The sequence below is a fragment of the Crocodylus siamensis genome, chromosome 1 (assembly GCF_052110815.1).
Source record: "Crocodylus siamensis isolate JL-2025a chromosome 1, ASM5211081v1, whole genome shotgun sequence".
NCBI classification, from domain to species: Eukaryota; Metazoa; Chordata; order Crocodylia; family Crocodylidae; genus Crocodylus; species Crocodylus siamensis.
This window is the reverse complement of record NC_143395.1, coordinates 921,368-939,182: the sequence shown is the minus strand read 5'-3', so window position 1 is coordinate 939,182 and position 17,815 is coordinate 921,368. Positions and strand designations below refer to the sequence as shown.

Below are 17,815 nucleotides of genomic sequence, written 5' to 3'. Positions count from 1 at the left end.
GCTGTGGCGGTGTCGGTGGCAGGCCAAGTGGGGAGCTTCCACAAGCGGCTGTGGCGGTGTCCGAGTGGGGAGCTCCCAGAAGCAGCCACGGCGGTGTCAGCGGCGACCTGAGCATGGAGGTCCCACAGCGGCCATGGCGGTGTTGGCAGTGGGCCGAGCGGGGAGCTCCCACAAGTGGCCGTGGCGGTGTTGGCGATGGGCCACCACTGAGCACTGAAAAACAGAGCGCTGAAAAATAGTGGACATAAAAGCATCCAGCAGAGGACCGAACACCAGAAAGCCAGACTGTCCTCTATGGCCACCCTACCCACAGCCCACCGTGGCTCCAACTGAAGGGTCTGGAGGGAAAGGGGAATGTAGTACAGAGCATCAGGGAGCTCCCATTCAAGTCTCTTGGCTTCCCTAAGCTACAGTGTACCAAGAAAGTCCTTAGTTAAGCATACATGGCCACAAATTGCACTCTCCTGGAAAGAAAAGCATCCACACCAGAACTTCAGTACAACAATGTAAGGCGAGAGTCCAGAGAACGAAACAGGTAATAAACACCAAAGCCGAAACACTCATATGTTTTACCTGTCCTAGAAAATAAAGGGGGAGACCAGGGAACTGATATCAGGCAACTTTTTGTTTTATTTCTTATAAAATATATTTCATATTGCTGCTGTAAAAATTACGTTTCACATTTTCATTTTCATTTTTTTTACAATAAAAATAATACTTGGAAGACAGCTGAAAAAAGCTCCAACAAGACAGAAATTCACTGATACACGCATACCCCCGTTAAGCTGGATAACATGTCACCATCGTATGAGTGGCTATTGGCAATAAATGTCCTGTCCCTTTCACAATCCTCCATGTGCCATAACTTCACCAAGAATCAATCATGTTATGTCCTGTGTCCATGTGACGTTTTCTAATGACTTTAGTCCAATGGGGTATGGAGTGATGGAGTGGGAGGGGCATACAGCACAACTGCTATGTCTTTTTTAGGGGTATTTCCCATGAACTAGAATAAGGTGTCACAGTGTGTAGGTGGGATAAAGAAGAGTCCCTAATTAGTGCCCAGTAGCAAGGTTCCTATGTACATACATAATACACATGTACAAAAAACAACCAGACCAGATAAGTGTGAATGGGAGAGGTCTCTTAGTTGAACTCACAGGTAAGAGTTACCCACTGTTGGAGGAATTGCTTAAGATTTGAAATGTTTTAAAGACCTGAGTCTGGGCAAGAAGTAGCAGGAGGAAAAGTGAAATCCACCAAATTTAGGAAACCAGAGTGATACAAATTAGGGGAAAAAAGAACCAAACATTAGAAAAAAATGTAAAATGTATTTAAAAAACCAATCACCTGCACCAGTTTTGCCAGCAAAAAACCCTCTGCCCTGACAAAACAACACTGATGTAAGCAAGAACTATTATCTTCTCTTAAATTTGTACTGCAGAAGCCCTCAAAATAAGGTATAGAAATTCCTCATCCCCTTTCAAATCCATTCAAAAAGCACTCATATAAAAAAAAATCCTATGTAAAGGTAATCCTTTTTCTCTTTAACGAATTAAGTGCTATTAATTTCGGGATGAGGCATTGAAAAAAACTGCTCTGTATCCAGCCAGAGGTGCTGCAGGCTGGGGGGAAAAAAAGCCGGTGGACTGTATTTAGTGTGTGTTAGTGGTATGTGCCCCCATCCCACACACTCCTTTGCTACATCGACAACAGATCGATTCTACGTTCCCCTCCGGCTGAGAGTTTGTGCAGCTTATCGAGGGAATAATGTATACTGCATGCTTTTACAGTTGACTGCTTATTCCAAAATCATTTACACTTTTTTTAAAAAATCACCTTTAACAAAAGCAAAATGTAATTTTTTTTTAAAAAAACCCAATCTTCTGCCAGTGAAAAACTGATCTTTAGAATATATATAAAAGACACACTAAAATGTTTGGGACGAACCCTCTGGATTGTCCAGTGCTATACACCAGTTATTAAGGACTAAACCTTGAAGAGGCTCACAGGATCATGGATCAGCACCCATGAGCCAGGACGGCTGCTTGAAATTTCCTGAGTGATCCAGATCAACCTTATGAATTGTAGGTTCCTAAGCAAGGAAGAGGGCCCCACGGTCCCTGTTCCTCCAGCTGTGCAGGTGGGACAGAGATGGGAATATATCCAGTGAAGTGCTGAGCTGGCTTTGAAAATCTCACTAGGCACCCATCTGCATCTTTAGGCACCTAACCACTGTTAGAATAATCCAGCCCTTAGTTATTCTTTGCTTCACCTCTCTGTTGGCAATATAGGAACAGTACTACCCTTCCTGTGGGGCACTGTGAGAATCAATACCTTAAAAGACTGCAAGGCATTCAGATATTACAGTAGCTTGGCATTTTATGTACCTTAGATAGAGAGATACCAGAATGAAAAATAAGAGCGAGGCACTCCTCTCACTGCCAAAACTGAGACAGGCGACACAGGGAACTGAGAAATAGTTAACAAAATTTGGACTTCAGGCAATGAGCCTGGTCAGCTTTTATCTTTTTATAATGTTAATGAAGGAAACACGATGAATTTGCAGGCCTGGCCTGTGTCTATAGAGCAGAAATCAGTGGTTCTCATGGGTGCTGCAACAAAGACAGTTCTCCTCGTGACATCTTGTTTTTGAGAGGCGTGCAGGAGGGTCTGGACTGGAGAGGGCGAAGCAGCACAAGACAGCTCCTCCCTGCTTTAGGCCGATCAGAGCCCAATGCAGCAGGAGTGTACATCCCTGCCACAGCTCTCTGTGGTCTGGCTGTGTAGCAGGCACAGGGCAATTTTATCTGGAGGCAGCCGAACCCTGTTGTGAAGCACTGAAGCTGAGGCAGGATCAACAACCAGGGATACCACCATATCACAATAATGGTGAAAGGGTGCCTTGTCCTGAAAAAGTTAAGAACCACTGGAATAGGCCATGAGGAATCTGACAATGGGCTTTCTTTTGCAATTTAACCTATGCGGTGGAAAGGATGTAGCTACTATCTTGAAAGAAAAACTGCAGTGTAAACTACAGCTGTCTCTAATCAGGGACAAGCTAATAGCTCAAAATTAGAATTACACAAATGACCCTCCTGGTATTTCTCTCCTGAAGAGTTCCACTGCAGTCATGAAGACAAAAGAGGGGAGGGGGCACTGAGTTAAGAAAAGACTACAAGATTGGGCCCCGGGTGCCTGGAATAACACATTTATAAATAACCAGGATGCTGCCACTGGGTGATGAAACTGAAGTAATGAAGCCCACCTGAAGGTGATTCTATCACCTTCTCCCCCTTCCAACTACCTTCTCACACCTGTTGTCTCCCATTCCCTGTGAACCTTACTGCCACGCGTTTGCATTTTCACAGACCTGCATTTTGCATTTTGGCTTCTATTCTACCCAGGAGAGCACACTAACACCACCAGAATGATTTTTCCAGCTATTTACTAGGCCTAATAAAAGACATCACATTTCCCCAGAGAACCTTGTCCACCTGAAAACAAAGCATTTCGGAAATTTGTAGACTTTTTAAAAGTTGCTTTGGATTCATGCAATGGTTGATTAATACCAACCATTAAATTATATGAAGAAGAAATAAACTGAATATATTTTAGAACTGCCTGGTTTTTCAGTCCTTCCCCTAACAAGGTTCAGACATACCATCCCTACTGGGAAGGACAATCCTGGCTCATTAAATGGCAGCTTCAATAAACAGCATCCACTGTGGCTTTCTCCAAATGGGGCAGCTGAGACAGGCACATCTGGAACCAATTCTGCAAACTTGCTCCTAATCTAGTAAACGGTGAAGTCCTGCAGAGGTGTTAAATGGTTCATATGGATTTTCTTTTACAATGACCTGCACAGATCAGTCCAACACCTTGCCTGCTTCCAGAATGCACTTCTCCAAGTTGGCATTTTTCACTCTCCTAGCCCTGCATGGTGGTCTGTAGGATAAGAACAAAGCGGAGGAGGGGACCAAGGTGATGAAGGGTGCTCTCCCTGAGAGAGAGGCTGAGCCAGAGCTCTCTGAAGTCAACAGAGAGACCACCAGGGTCTTCAGTGGACTTTGAAAAAGGCTGTACGCTCCCAGCTAGAGAACTTGATTGTTCTGGACCAGACCTGGCTACAAGACCTACCAGACTAGGTAAAAAACAGGGAGATGAGCTCACTTTGTTCCTGTTTCTCACAAGCCAATTTGGCAATCGCCAGTTTAACACTGAAGAGAAGACCGGGTTTAACCAATATACTATATATATGTACAAAATTACAAAAAAAGGTCAACAAGCACCAATAATATATATAAAAACCCCTCTGAGTGCCCCGCCCACCCCTTTAACAAAAGGGTTCACGTGAACTCATGAGAAAATAATACCTTCCCGGTCAGATGATTTGCTTTTACAAGGAAAGTTTAGTCAATCAAATGGTCCTTAAAAATATGCCAGGTTCATTCCTGCCATAGCCGCCTGCCCTTGGGTTGAGGTCTGTAGTTTATGGCCTCTGATTATCAAAAATGCAGCAAAAAGTCCGCCCAGCCCTTCCCACCCCACCCTGATCGTAAAAAACCCCAAATCTCGCTGCCGTCAAATTATGCACAAAGCAGACCTCCTGGCTCGTGCATAGCTGCCACTGCGCATTTATACAAGACATCACAGCACCAGGATTCTCTGCATCAGGGTGTGGGGACCTGAATGGCTTTAGTAACAGAGACATTTCTTCCCCTGTTAAAAGAAATCACGATTCCTTAGTGACTGTGCCGAAGCATGTCTGTGCCCCCCACTGCACTCAACCAGAACAACATCATGGGATCCTCCGAGCAGTGTCACAGCCTATACCCGCTTGCACCAGCATGTCCAGGGCAGGATTTGGTGATGGAAACGCCCGCAGGACACAGAATGGTGAGGTCTGAAACAAAACTCCTTGTCTTTTGTGCTCCAGGCCGCACAGCGACGGAGATGGGAGACACTGCTTCTAGCATCCTGTTTGCTTGGCAGTGACACTGCACTTCCTATGAATGGCTGATCAGTCACGAGTAAACAACAAAAGACCAAAAACATGAAACCAGACCCGACTTCTAGTTCTGAGATAAGCAGTGCCCTTCTCCAGAACAGAGACATCTTTACATGCCTTGGTTTTTCTCCTCCACTTCCTCCCCCAACTTCTGAATAGACTCCTGGCACTTGACTCCCCTCATTTAAACCCGCAGATCAGGAGTCACTCCACTTAAATTAGATGACTGTAAGTTAGAAAACAGCAATCAGGGTCCAATTTACTTCCCAGGGCAAGTAAATTATTCATGATGACAAAAACCAGAAATATTTGAATCTTGTAAAGATAATATGAATGGGATAAAAAGATAAAAGCCAGGAAGCGGAGTTCAGACATGCTTCGATTTCCCTCCACAATTTGGGATTTTATGACATCTCCCTGTTTTGCCACTGATTCAGCAAATAATATAAGCATGCACTTGGCTTCCAGCATGCAAACCATCCCATTTCATGAAGCATCTGCTTAAGACCCCATGGATTTTGGTAGGATTTAAACATGTACATAAGCACTTCGCTGAATCGGTGCCTAAATCCATACAAAATCCATGTCTCCAGGCTAAGGCAGCACCTTTCTGAGTCCTTTCTGCTGACCTTTCAGGAAGAAGTATTTGACTTTAAATAATAATTTGCCTGAGTTTAAAGGGACACTGCTAGACCTAAAATTTGTGTTCTTCGAAGAAGTAAACAAAACAGTTCTTGGTAAAACCACCAAATCTAAGAGAAGAAATATTTAAGTTTTGCTTCTGAATGCTTTTTTTCCATTAAAGGATGTTGGAGGTTCTTTACCTGCAACTGCATCAAAACACATATAAATCAGGAAGCAAAGCAGACCTGACATACAGCAATCTAGTTTTACCTACTGACTGAGGTGAAAAAAGTAACTGCAACATTAATGACCAACAGCAAAGGTAAGGACTTCAAATTTATTAATCAAAGGCGTTACTGGTAACACATGAAGGTCATTTTCTTTTTTAAGCTATGATTGTCATTTTGACAGTGTCCCTTTAAAGAGTATGGGACTTTGAGCTTTTCAGCTACTAAAGTAAGGTGAAGAGATGCTCTTCACCTCCTTGCCCCAACCTTTGACCTGAAAGTTCAGGAGACTTTACAGATGACCTAGAAGATCAATAAGAAGTTCTCTGGTCCCTGGACAACCAAAAATCTCTCATGACCACCAAACAGCCTGCTTCCTTTCTTTCCCCTCCACTATTTCTGTTATAAAAAGGGAGGATTTTTCTTAACTTTTGTAAAACAGAAAATCCCATGGAAAATGTAAAAAATAATAAACCCAGCAGATGTACAATATACAGAACTTGGAATTTACACGCAGCTCTAGAGGTCTCTGCAGAAGCTGCAGGAGATCCCTCCAAGGTCCCTGGTTGCAGCAATGACGGACTTTGGGTGTTCTCAGCAGAGAGAGAGGGCGAGATTCCAAACCCCTGAAGTGTCTGTGCGCTCAGTCCAGAAATCGCTGACAGGCCTTTTTCCATCGGCAGGCTGTGCACCACTGGTCCCGGTGCTCAATGCCATAAACTTTACGGCACTTCTTGGCTTCGCCACGAACTTTTCTGCAATAGAAATGAAAGAATGCCAATAGTATTACAGAGATCAGGGAGAAAAGGGCATTTGCTGTGCAGAGCAAAGCTGGGATTCAGCTGAAGAAAGCTGAACAAAGCACTGGAGAACACACTACAGAAACATGGGCGAGACTGCCAATACCAGCTCTTCCCTTATCCTGCAGCCTCTACAATCCCAAGTCAAAGGGCTGTCAGGCTACCGAGAAAGCCCAAGCACACTGGAAATGAAAACCGACAGGGTTTGTGTATTTCTGGCTCGCTCTCAACTAAGAATCAGCAATTCCAGTCACTTATGTTTCACTATTATAGTCCTTGATATAGAAAAAAGATGGTCTTAAAATCTAGGCACTGGACTGAGACTCTTGAGATCTAGGATCAGTTCCCAGCTCTGCCACTCTCCGCTTCTCTAGCTGGGTGCACACAATCTGATTCAAAGATCCTGGACTTCAGCTCAGCCTCTCCGAGGGAGAACACCCTGCTCTGTCTGCAGAACTATCTATACATGGGGATCTGATGACTTCCTTTCTCCCAGTCTTTATTTCTCTTGTTTATTCAGACTATAAGCTCTTTGGGGGTAGGGGGCATCTCTTATTATATGCATAAGGCACTACCATGACAGGGACTCTTTGCCTCAGCTGGAGCTGCTAAGGGTTCTTGTAATGCAACAAAATAATACAACCTTTCAAGCTGAAGTCACAAAGCACGAGGCAAATTGTACATAGTGTTGAGTCACCTGCCACTGAAATGTGACTGCCTCTGACGTGGAACAGTTACCCCCTTCTTTCCCTGTACTGCACTGCATCAGAATTACTAGGAAGGGAAGTAACAGACAGTTTCTCTGGTTATTAAATACTTGGACACAGATATTTCAGGCAGGGCAGTGAGCAAAGAGGATGAGGAACAGGAACAAGTTGGAGCCTGGTGTTAACTAGCCAGATATGGCATGGATGAGAGGTCTAAAGATTCCAGTTGAAGGCTGGAGTCTCCAGAGATTTGAAGTCCAAGATAGGATCAGTGGGTGGTGGCTATTTATACAGAGCACAGCTCAGCTGAGACTGCAGCAGGAAAGTCATTTTTTTTTCTAAAAGGCAGAAAGGGGCAAAGGAGAACAAGAGACCCTTATGCATGGAACAGTTGAGCAACAGGAGCCTCTGGGTGGTTGTGGGAGGCCCTGTAGGAGAACCTCACATGGCTTCTCAAACATGGATGGGCCAACCTTGGCTTCCACAGAGGAATGACTCCATAACAGGCAGGCCAAAGGCACCTGGCTTCCTAAATGTATTACTACCTCGTTACAGGATCAAGAGTAATTCTCCCACAGAGCAGCACTCAGCATGGTGGAGATCATGAGCATGGACCTTATGCCCCATATAATGAGGCAAGTGTTCTCTGCTACATCTGCCTCCCTGATGGATAGTAGGTACATCAGGTTGCTCTGTTATTTTTTCATGTAAGAATAAGATAGCTCGACTGATGAGGCCTATTTGGAGACAAGGACACTGAGAGGAGGCTGAGCTGTGATAAACCCCACTGTGGATCACAAGCCTGCCTCTTTAGCCCAGTGCTTAGGGCACTGCCCTTGGAAAGTCCTGGGTTCTCATCCCTACTTCCTACAACTGCATTTGTATTTCACATTAGACACCCAGCTGAATGTGTGCAGTTGCTCATCCTTCACTACTTATTTCTGGGGTAAGAGTGCATGGTCCCAACCCTTGCAGACTCTTACCTAGTGCCACTGGGTGCCCGGGGAGGAGAAGCAACGATCAGGTGGGACTTCAACATTGGCGTCGGCTGCTGGTGTTCACTGAAGCTCAGTGACCGGCTTCGAACCTACATGGGAAAGTTAATTCCAGAGTCACGTCACACGCAAACCAGCTGTGTAGTCTTCCCTCTCTGCTACTAGGGTGGAGAGGCCCTACCAGCCAGGTGGACTCAGTCTAGACTCTCTAGCTAGAAGCCTCTGGAGACCAGTTTTGCTGAAGGATGAACATCCCTCCTGCCAAGCTCAGACAACAACTGCGGCAGTGATAAGAAGCAGGTGATAAGGCAGAGATCTGACCTGCCACCCCTGACACTCAGGCAGCATCATTAGCCTCTGAAAGCCAGGCAGTGACAAAAGCTAACTTGTGTCCCCTTTAACCCTTTCTCCTCCACCCCCACAGCCCCGAGCCCCTCCTGAAGGGGCTGTGAGAAAAGCAGGTGTCCAGACAGCAGGACTCACCGGGGAAAGGGAAGGGATGGTGGAGGTGGCCGCAGCCCAGCTGATGCTGGTGAATATGTGTGGCGACACCGGAATCTGAATCGATGGCAAGGCCTAGAGAAGGCAGAGGGGGGACACGGATTAGTGATTTCAGATGAACCCTTTAGAGAAACAACATTTATGATTACAGGGACTGCTCCAGCACAATTGGAGTGCCTCCAGGCAGAAACTAACCCCCCTCAGGCTTGTTATCACCTCCATGGCTAGTGTCCCAACCTCAGGAAGACTGCATCATCTTTCCTTTCGGAGCAAGCTGCCAAACTATCCAGGAAAGGATATGCACAGCAGCCTTCCTTGGTGTGTACTATTAGAACATCTAGGGATCACAGCAGAGACTGGGGCTTCTTTGCTGGGTAGGAATATAATAATTAGTGATGTAGAGTTACTATCCCAAGCCCTGCCATGGGGAGAGGCTACAGTGGTACTTTCTTCCAGGGTAGCTATTCCCTTTCCCATCTAGGGATAAGATGTACTGATACAAATGCACCCACAGTGGCAAACTGGCATCCACAAAGGGTATATATGTGGGGAAGATGTACCACTTTAACTAAACTTGTGTTGTTAATGCAGTACAACTGTTGTAGGCAGATAAAATTGAAACAGGCATGTTATTTATGGAGAGAGGGGCATGCTGCATTCTGGCAAAAGAATTAATTCCAGGGCTGCCACCACTGGAAACTAGAGAATGGCAGTTCCCGCAGCAAGGGAAGGATGAGGTTTTACAGAGGACAGCCAAAGAGATCTGTTGGTATTCTGAACAAAGGAGTCAGGGGTAGCATTTCATGGGCACAAGGACAATGCTGCACATATTTACAAGGCATTATGAAGTTCCCCCTCACCCTGTTTTGTACTGGGGAAAGCTAGATCAAAACTAAGGGCAGGACATGTGGAACCAGCAAAAGCAAACCCTTCATGTGTCCCCCAGCCAAGATGGGGAACTCCCTGCATCAGGAAGTTGAGTCAGAGTCTGCAGCTATGTTCGATTCTTTCAAGACTCCTAACATTGGTAGCAATGCCAGCCACAGCATCACTTGGAGTCAAAACATCTCTGGACACTCTGCTGGGGTCCAGAGGTAGATTCCCTAGCCCCTGCCATGCACAACTGGTGAGATGCATTATTCTCCCTGAAGCATTGGGCACTGCTCCTTGCAAAAGGCATGACATTGAACTCAATGGACAAATGATCTAATATGGTCCAAAAGAGTCTGCAAGTCTCCAACTGTTTTTTAGTAGGGTTTTAAGTCTTGTCAAGACATGTGAAGGCAAAGGTACCCTACAAAGGAAGATGCCAGGTGCCACCACACCATTCTGTTTCTTTGACTGGCCAACCCAACATACCTGATAGGCGTGATCTGCCTGGATATGCCAGAAGGAACTGGGGGCAGACTGGCTGAGGGCACCGCTTGGCAGGTGAGACTCCAACGTGGACTGTTCCAACACCAGGGTCTCCGGCTTGGCCAGAGCTTGCTGGATGATAATGGGTGAGGATGCAGAGCTGGGGCTGGGGGCAGACTCTGGAGCAGCCTCCTCTTTCACCTGCACTTCAGTGTAGTAAAAGTCTTCCTCCCTCCTTCTCTGGTCAGAGTCTGCACCATCCCTGCAGTTAGTTAAGAGGATGAGAATCATTAATCCTGGCAAACACCACCCCCTCTCCATCATGTCTGGAAGGTGCCAGTACTCAGATCTATGACCTCAGGGGCTAAAGCTCTCCCCAGGTCTCAAGCTCATTCCCTGTGCAGACAGTACCTGGGGCTTTGCTCTCAAAGGCCTTTTCCGCCCAGCTGCAACTAAAGATTCCATGGAAGTATCAAAAAGGAACTGGTGTCCAGATCAACCAAGCATGTTCTTATGCCTCAGACAGCAGGCAAGTTATTGCTGAGGCAGAAAGCTGCCCTGCTGACCCAGCCTCTCAGTCCTAGGCTGCAATTTCTGCAAGGCTGGATGGGATGCTGGCTTCTTCTGCATGTCCTGCTCCGGTCTGAAGGAGCCTCTCCCTATATCATCCTATGGCTTTACCCAACTCCAAAGTGCCGCTCACCCTGTGGCTCGTGTCAGTATCTGTGGTTGTGGAGCCAACCTTTTTGGCAGGCGTACCCTTGCACCCACCCCCAATGCCATTCCAATCCCTCTCCCCTGCCCCATCTGCTGCTCTGCTTTCTGCTCCCTGCCCTATCTGGGCTGTGCTCCCTGCTCCCTTCCCGATCTGTCATGGGCCACACAGAGGCTGCCCCTCACATCTATATCATGATGGCCAGTGGTGGCAGCTAGAAGATATCTGCCTGGAGCAGAAAATTGATTATTCTTTATTTGGGGCTCTTGACTGACAGGAAATAGAGCTACGGTTCTCCAGTATCCTACCCGTCCCGGCCTGCACCTATGCAACAGCCAAACAATCAACTGTACATCTCCGCTAGGGGGCCCCAACACCCCACAAACAACCACAGTCAAACGGAGCAACTACAGCTCTTTGACTTCAGTGGAGTTTCATCCTGTGGCAGTGGCAGCTTGGAAGTAAATGCTGCTGCCAGCAGGTAGAACTGCACTGCACACCTCCCTTTCAGGAGGCCCACTGGGACCAAACTGGAGAGCTGCAGCAGAAACGGTTTGCCTGCTGCCATAACGCAATCAAGGGATGACGAGGTCGAACGGTCACAAACTCCTGCAAGACCGTTTCAGGCTGGACATAAGGAAGAATTTATTTACTGTCCGAGCCCCCGAGGTCTGGAACAGTCTGCCAGCGGAGGTGGTTCAAGCACCTACACTGAACACCTTCAAGAGTAAATTGGATGCTTCTCTTGCTGGGATCCTATGACCCCAGCTGACTTCCTGCCCTTTGGGCAGGGGGCTAGACTCGATGATCTCCCGAGGTCCCTTCCAGCCCTAATGTCTATGAAATCTAGACATCTATGAAACGCAGGCAGTGTGCCTTTCTGTTGCAGCTGCTTCTCAGTTCAGCTCTGACATACTTCCTGAAAAAAGGGGTGCACAGGGCAATTCCACCCCATGCCAGAGCTGATAATACCAGCGTTGCAGCACCTTTGGCATGTCCTTGCAGTGTCTTGGTTGAGAACCACTGTTTCACTTGCTTATGAAAGCACAGAGCTGAGGGCTCGTCTGCACGGGGAAGCTATTGTGCAATCAACTCAGGGATGAATTCCAAGTGTGACAGCCATTTTGCACTGGTGTAGCCACTCGTATTCTGCATGAAGAGTGTGGTTTAGCTTTACCCGCTTCCAAAGTGCTTTCCCTGTCACAGAAAGACACCCTTCTCCCAAGAGGTCCATTTTAACTGCCCTGTAAGCAGGTAGTACCTCCAATCTCTGCTCCTCAAGGGGAGGAGGGGAGCTCCTCTTTATTTTTAATGTATTCTTATATTACATTATACTATTTATTTGCATATCAACCTGTCCAAAGGTCCCAAAGAGAACCAGGGGTCAACCGTACCAAGCATAGGGCTGATGTAGCAGAGAAATGAAGGTGTCTTGCTATGTATTCAAGGCTGGCTCTGGGTCACACCAAAGGCCCCCTAGTTGTCCCTGCGGTCAGGCACCTAGTCATTCAGACTGGGAATTCAGAGCTGGCTAGACAGCGTATGAGCCACATGATTGTCTGTGCTGCTGGCTAGGAAACTGTCAGGTCACTGGCAAGCTGGTCTCTGCCCCCCTCCCCACTGTTTTTTTTTGTTGTGCCAGGAGCTTTAGAGACATGAAGCAATGGGTGGGAGGCTATCCCTTCCCTTGCAGAGAGACTTTTCCACCACTGACTGCCCCCTCCCTCTCCTCTGAACTCCTCCTTCTGCCTGGCACCAGCCTAAATTGGGTTCTGCAAGTTTCTTGGCATTGCAGGCCTTACCCTAGGTGCTGGGTCTTGACATGACGCTTGATCCCCACGATGGAGCGCAGCACTTTACCACAGTTCGGCCACAGGCACTTGTACATCACCTTCACAGAGTTCTAGGAGAAAGACAGGCCCATGTCACAGGGACGTCACTCCCCAGCCCAGCTCAGAGAGCAGCCCCTGTAATAAAGACCTGGCCCAAGGAAAATGTGCCACGTGAGGATGTGGCTTGGACCCATCTTTCCAACACACATTCCCTGCTCTCCCTGTCCCTGTCAAACCCCAGAACCACCAAGCTCCATCCAGGCATAAGAAGGGAACAGAGGAAGACAGGGATGGTCTCTGGCTCTACTTCCTTGCCTCAATCCTGCCCCCTCCTCCCTCTGGCTTCCATCTACCCAGCAGCTGGTATCCAATCCATGTGCTGGCCACAGTCTTTCCCCTCAGCCTCTCCAATAATCATAGTTTCTAGGGTCGGAAGGGACCTGAGCAGATCACCTAGTCCGACCCCCTGCCATGGCAGGAAAGAGTACTGGGGTCAAATGACCCCAGCAAGGTGTTCATCTAGCCTCTTCTTAAAAACCCGAAGGGTAGGAGCCTGCACCACTTCTCTTGGAAGTTGGTTTCAGATCCTAGCTGACCTGACCGTGAAGTCCTGATATCCAGCCTAAAGCTACCCTCCACCAGCTTGTGACCGTTATTCCTGGTCACTCCTGGCAGTGCACGGGGGAACAGGGACTCCCCCAATGCCTGCTGGTCCCCCCTGACTAGTTTGTAACAGGCCACTAGACCCCCCCTCAGCCTTCTCTTTTGGAGGCTGAACAGGTTCAGGTCCCTCAGCCTCTCCTCATAGGGCCTGGCCTGCTGTCCCCTGATCAATGCTCCCTGCTCCACCTGGCACTTGTGCACAAAGAACAAAGAAAACCTGAGCCAAGCAGCAGCTCAGGGCTGTGTCTGCACTCACCGGCTTCAGCCAGAAACACTTTTGGTGATCACCAGCAGCTGCCAGCATGTACATGCCCCTGTCTATCCACCTCCACAAAGGAGATGTACCCCAAGGCGCAACCTGCACTCTGGGAAGGCAGAGGCCTTGCTCCACTTGGCACAGATGAGAGAAGCTCTGCCAGCAGAGTGGAGGGTTCTGCTGCTGCAGAGGGGCTTTGTGGGTAACTGCAATTCCACTGCAGTATAGCCTAAGTGGGTGCGTATAGCACTGTCCTGGCTGGTGCCTGGCTCCCTGCTCTGGCTTGAACATCAGGCAGAGTGGGGAGTGCAGCTGACTGAACAAGAAAGTCAAAGTCTGTGCTGCTACCAGACTTAAGGAGAGAGGCAGCTGACCCCTTGGCCTGTCATCTGGTCCCACCTGCCGCTTTGTACCTCCATTCCCACCTCCCACCCCCAGCTCCTTCCCCTCAAGGGATGGCTTGCAAAACCTGTACAAGAGACCTCCCCAGCCAGTTTCACTCCCCAGTGCAGCTCCCAGCTCAGACCCCAGGATCAGGTGCTCAGAGAGCAGAATCTAACCCACCTCACTCTCCATCCCCACTGCCACCCCAGGCCAGGCCTCCCTGCACCTCCTGCCCTCAGTACCTTTCTCTTTCGTGGGGCAGGCTCATCAAGGAGAAAGGGATCTGAGTCCATCTCAAAGCCCTCGTCAGCCTGCGAGGAGCTGAAAGCCTCACTGGAGTACTTTGGGCTGGCTTCAGGGTGTGGGGGTGACGGGGTGGAGATGTCACTGCCTCCGCTCCAGTGCCCACTGGTGGTGCTGCTGCCACTGTCCGAGATGTCACCACTCTCCTTCCATGAGTCACAGGTTGCTCGGGATGCTGAGCCAAGAGGGAAGAGAATAGGCATTAAAACCAGCAGATAACCCCCTGACCTTCCCTAGCCTGTCTGCACTGTGGCCACCAGTTGGGATTGGACCACGGGCCTCCAGCAGTAAGGCTGGGTGTCTACTAATCAACCCAAAGAGCTGGGCCCTGCAGAAGACTCGCTTCCTCTGAGGATCAAGCACAGAGAACTCACAACACTTGCACTAAGGATAATGTGGCCACAATGAAAACAGGAAGCGTGGGCCCACAGTGCAAGCAAAAGGCCTGAGGATCAAAAAAAGCATGTGTCAAGTGCCCCCTTCTCCCCACTGTGCTCCAGATTGGGAACCAGGAGTCGGGGTTCCAGCCTCAGCTCTGTCAGTGATTCACTGCAGGCCCTGAGCAAGTCATGCTGTTTCCTTCTGCCCCAGCATCCCCTTCTGGTGAGCAAGGATAACAGCACCTGCCTCACAAGCATCCGCTTGAAAGATGAGAGGGAAGTTTCCTCCTCCCTCCCCAATGCTTCTGCACCTACAGGTCCTGGCCAGGATGCCGGCAGCCAGGCTGAATATCTATGGTGAGGCCTTTCTAATGTCAGCACTGGCCCAGCCAGAACTGGGCTGACATGGAGATTCACTCCCCGAGGTGCAGATGCACAATGCACCTGAAGACAAGCTTGTCCCCAGATGGCAGATAAGAGATTCTAATGCAACAAGTTATTCCCTGTGGGCACAAAGGCAGTGGCACTATTCAGGGACACCCAGCAAGACTCAAGGGCACCGCTTCCCCTTGCACAGGACCTTTCCTGGCAGAGCTTGGTTGTAACTCTAGCAGGAAAGTCCGACGGCTCTGCTTTCATCCCATTTCTGTTTCCCATCTCTCCCAGCTGAGCTGGGCCCCCATGGCAGAGACCCAACCTTCTGGCCCCTTGAGAGGAGACAGCAAGCCTGCGCCAGCCCTGGCGGCAGGGCGTACACATTTCCCACGGCTGCAGGCTCCTATTTTTAACCACCCTGATCCCGGTGACTCCTCAGGAATGGGGCTGCTGCTATAAAAGGGAGCTAGCTGGCCGCTCAGTGCTCCCGAGTCCATGTCTCCTGGAACAGGTCTTGCCAACCTGCCATACATGGTGAGGGAGGGCAGGGGACACCCCCTTCCCTCTCTGGGAACACGTGGCCTCCCGACTAGGCCAGCAGCTCAGGACGACATGCAGCTCCCCCGACACGTGCCAGTAACTGAGCCCAGGCTCTCAGCACAACGCTCCCATCTGGAAAGCAAGTTCCTTCTGTTCTCAGCTTGTTCAGCCCATTCTATTAAGCCTAATAATCTGGGTGAATGATTCAGGATGAGAGAAAGGGGAGGACCTGAGCACCCTGATTTTGGAGGAATTCAGCTCTTCAAGCCACAGTCCTACTCTCCTCTGCTCATGACACCCAGACCTAAACATCCAGGGGGTCACGTGGTGAGGCTCCACTAAGATCCCTCTCCAGGAAATACCCCAATGCTCTCTGCTGCTATCTTCCACACACCATGACATGCTACAGCACCACCACAGAAAGCCTGTGGCCAGTGGGGGCCAGCACGGTGCCTGGCATTTCCCCCTTCAAAACATAACCTGGAGCCAAATCTCACCCAACCCGTGTTTAATGCAGCATGAGATCAGAATCAGGCCCTGACTCTTCCCCCACACTGTGTGCACGTGCTCTTTGCATGGTGTTGGCAAACTTTTGGCTGGCGAATACTAGAGAACACAAGCCAAGGGAAGTACAACAGCACTTAGCACTTCTATAATAAAATACTTCTTGGCCATGGGTCATGTTTCACAGATGGGGAAACTGAGGTGCAGAGGTTATCCGACTTGCCCAAGGAAGGGGGAATCAGATCCCAATCTAGTTGACAGGACAACACCTGTCAGCTGCCAATATCCTATGTCCCCTCAGTCCAGACAGGGCAGGCACAGGTCAGACACAGCACCTGCTGCTCTGGGAGGTGGCCTCCTCCTGCCCAGCCCTCCCTAGCCAGCTGCACACCTCAGCTGCACTGAGCATGTGCAAAGTAAAGACTTCTCCAGGGGCCAAGATCCTTCAGAGGAAGCCCCTTGAGCCCATCTTCTCAGATCAGATCCAAAGAGTCAACTACCCCTGGTCTCCAGAGCCCGCTTCCCCTGGTTTTAGGTCCTTCCCTATCTTATTCCACGTCACTGGGAAGCCACTTGAGGCCAGCAGTGTACAGGCAACACTAAGCTCTGCTTCCCCTTTGCAGCTAAAACAAACAGCTCCATCTTCCACTGCTGAGAAGCAGCTGCTGGTTGAAGAACAGATGGCCAGAGCTGGGCAGAGCCAAGCCAGAAGCAATGCTAAAAGAAAGAGGGAAGCCCTTTAGAAACCTTGCTCTGTCCCTCCCCATGAAGGGCAAAGGGAATGTCTGCAGCCTCATGGGCTCAGGAGAGCCAGGGCAGTAACCCCCATCTAGCCTCCTCTTCCCCTAGATGGATGATCATGCCCCATCCTTATGGATACAGATGGCCATGGCTCAGCTGATCCCGATCCCCACAGCACAGCCTTCAGGCCAAATTACTGCTTCTCCTTAGGTCTAGGAATACCAGCCTGGAAAGCTCCAGCTGCCTCTCTCTGTCCCTGCACCCAAACACTGGCTCCCTTCCACAGCCGAGTTCTGCGGCGAGTGTGACATCACTAACAGAGAGTATGGTGGGAGCTCCCAGAGTGCACCAGGCTACTGTCAAACAACTCCTGTTTTAACCACCCCCGTTACTTGCAAGAGTGTTTAGCTTGAGGGGAGCAGTTTTACTCACCATGCCTCTTGGGCAGTAAGAAAGCAATCCCATCCCTGACTGCCGGCTCGGAGAGGCAGGGCCATCTTACGGCCCCTCCACCCTGCCCCATGTCCAGCTGCCCAAGGGAACTCACCCGGGATGTTGCTGTCGCTTGTGGGTGGGCTCTGCACCACGGGGCTGCAGGACAAGCTTGTCAGCACCATGGCTGCCATCATCTCATCCATTTCCACGGCAGCATCTGACTTTCTGTGCGGGAGAGAGGAACATGAAAGCTGCTGGCTGCCGTACATGGTGGGAAGGGGATGCTCAGGAGACCAGTAGAGGGCTGAATTCAAAGATACCCTGCAAATAGAGAGTCCTTGGGGCAGAAAAGATGCAGCCAAAGGCATTAGCCAAAGCTGGCTGGGTCCACTGTGCTTTGCAGATAATTGCTTGCTTCTCTGGCCTTTCCAGGGCATCCCACACACTCCACTATACAGAACAAGCC

At 49.2% G+C, this 17,815-nt stretch overlaps 1 protein-coding gene across 2 annotated transcripts in view; it reads right to left on the bottom strand.

Annotated features, from left to right (window-relative positions):
• Window positions 1-612: 612 nt before the first annotated feature.
• The window catches only part of ZNF395 (zinc finger protein 395), a 31,461-nt gene continuing 14,258 nt past the window's right edge, over window positions 613-17,815 (bottom strand). For both annotated transcript variants that reach the window (XM_090023973.1, XM_090023890.1), the window contains 7 exons: window positions 17,462-17,574; window positions 14,314-14,549; window positions 12,739-12,839; window positions 10,225-10,483; window positions 8,848-8,940; window positions 8,353-8,456; window positions 613-6,617 (listed from right to left, as the gene is read on the bottom strand). In XM_090023973.1, coding sequence (XP_089880099.1) covers window positions 6,506-6,617; window positions 8,353-8,456; window positions 8,848-8,940; window positions 10,225-10,483; window positions 12,739-12,839; window positions 14,314-14,549; window positions 17,462-17,574 — 1,018 coding nt within the window. In that variant the 3' untranslated portion in view covers window positions 613-6,505. The remainder of the gene's footprint in view (window positions 6,618-8,352; window positions 8,457-8,847; window positions 8,941-10,224; window positions 10,484-12,738; window positions 12,840-14,313; window positions 14,550-17,461; window positions 17,575-17,815) is intronic.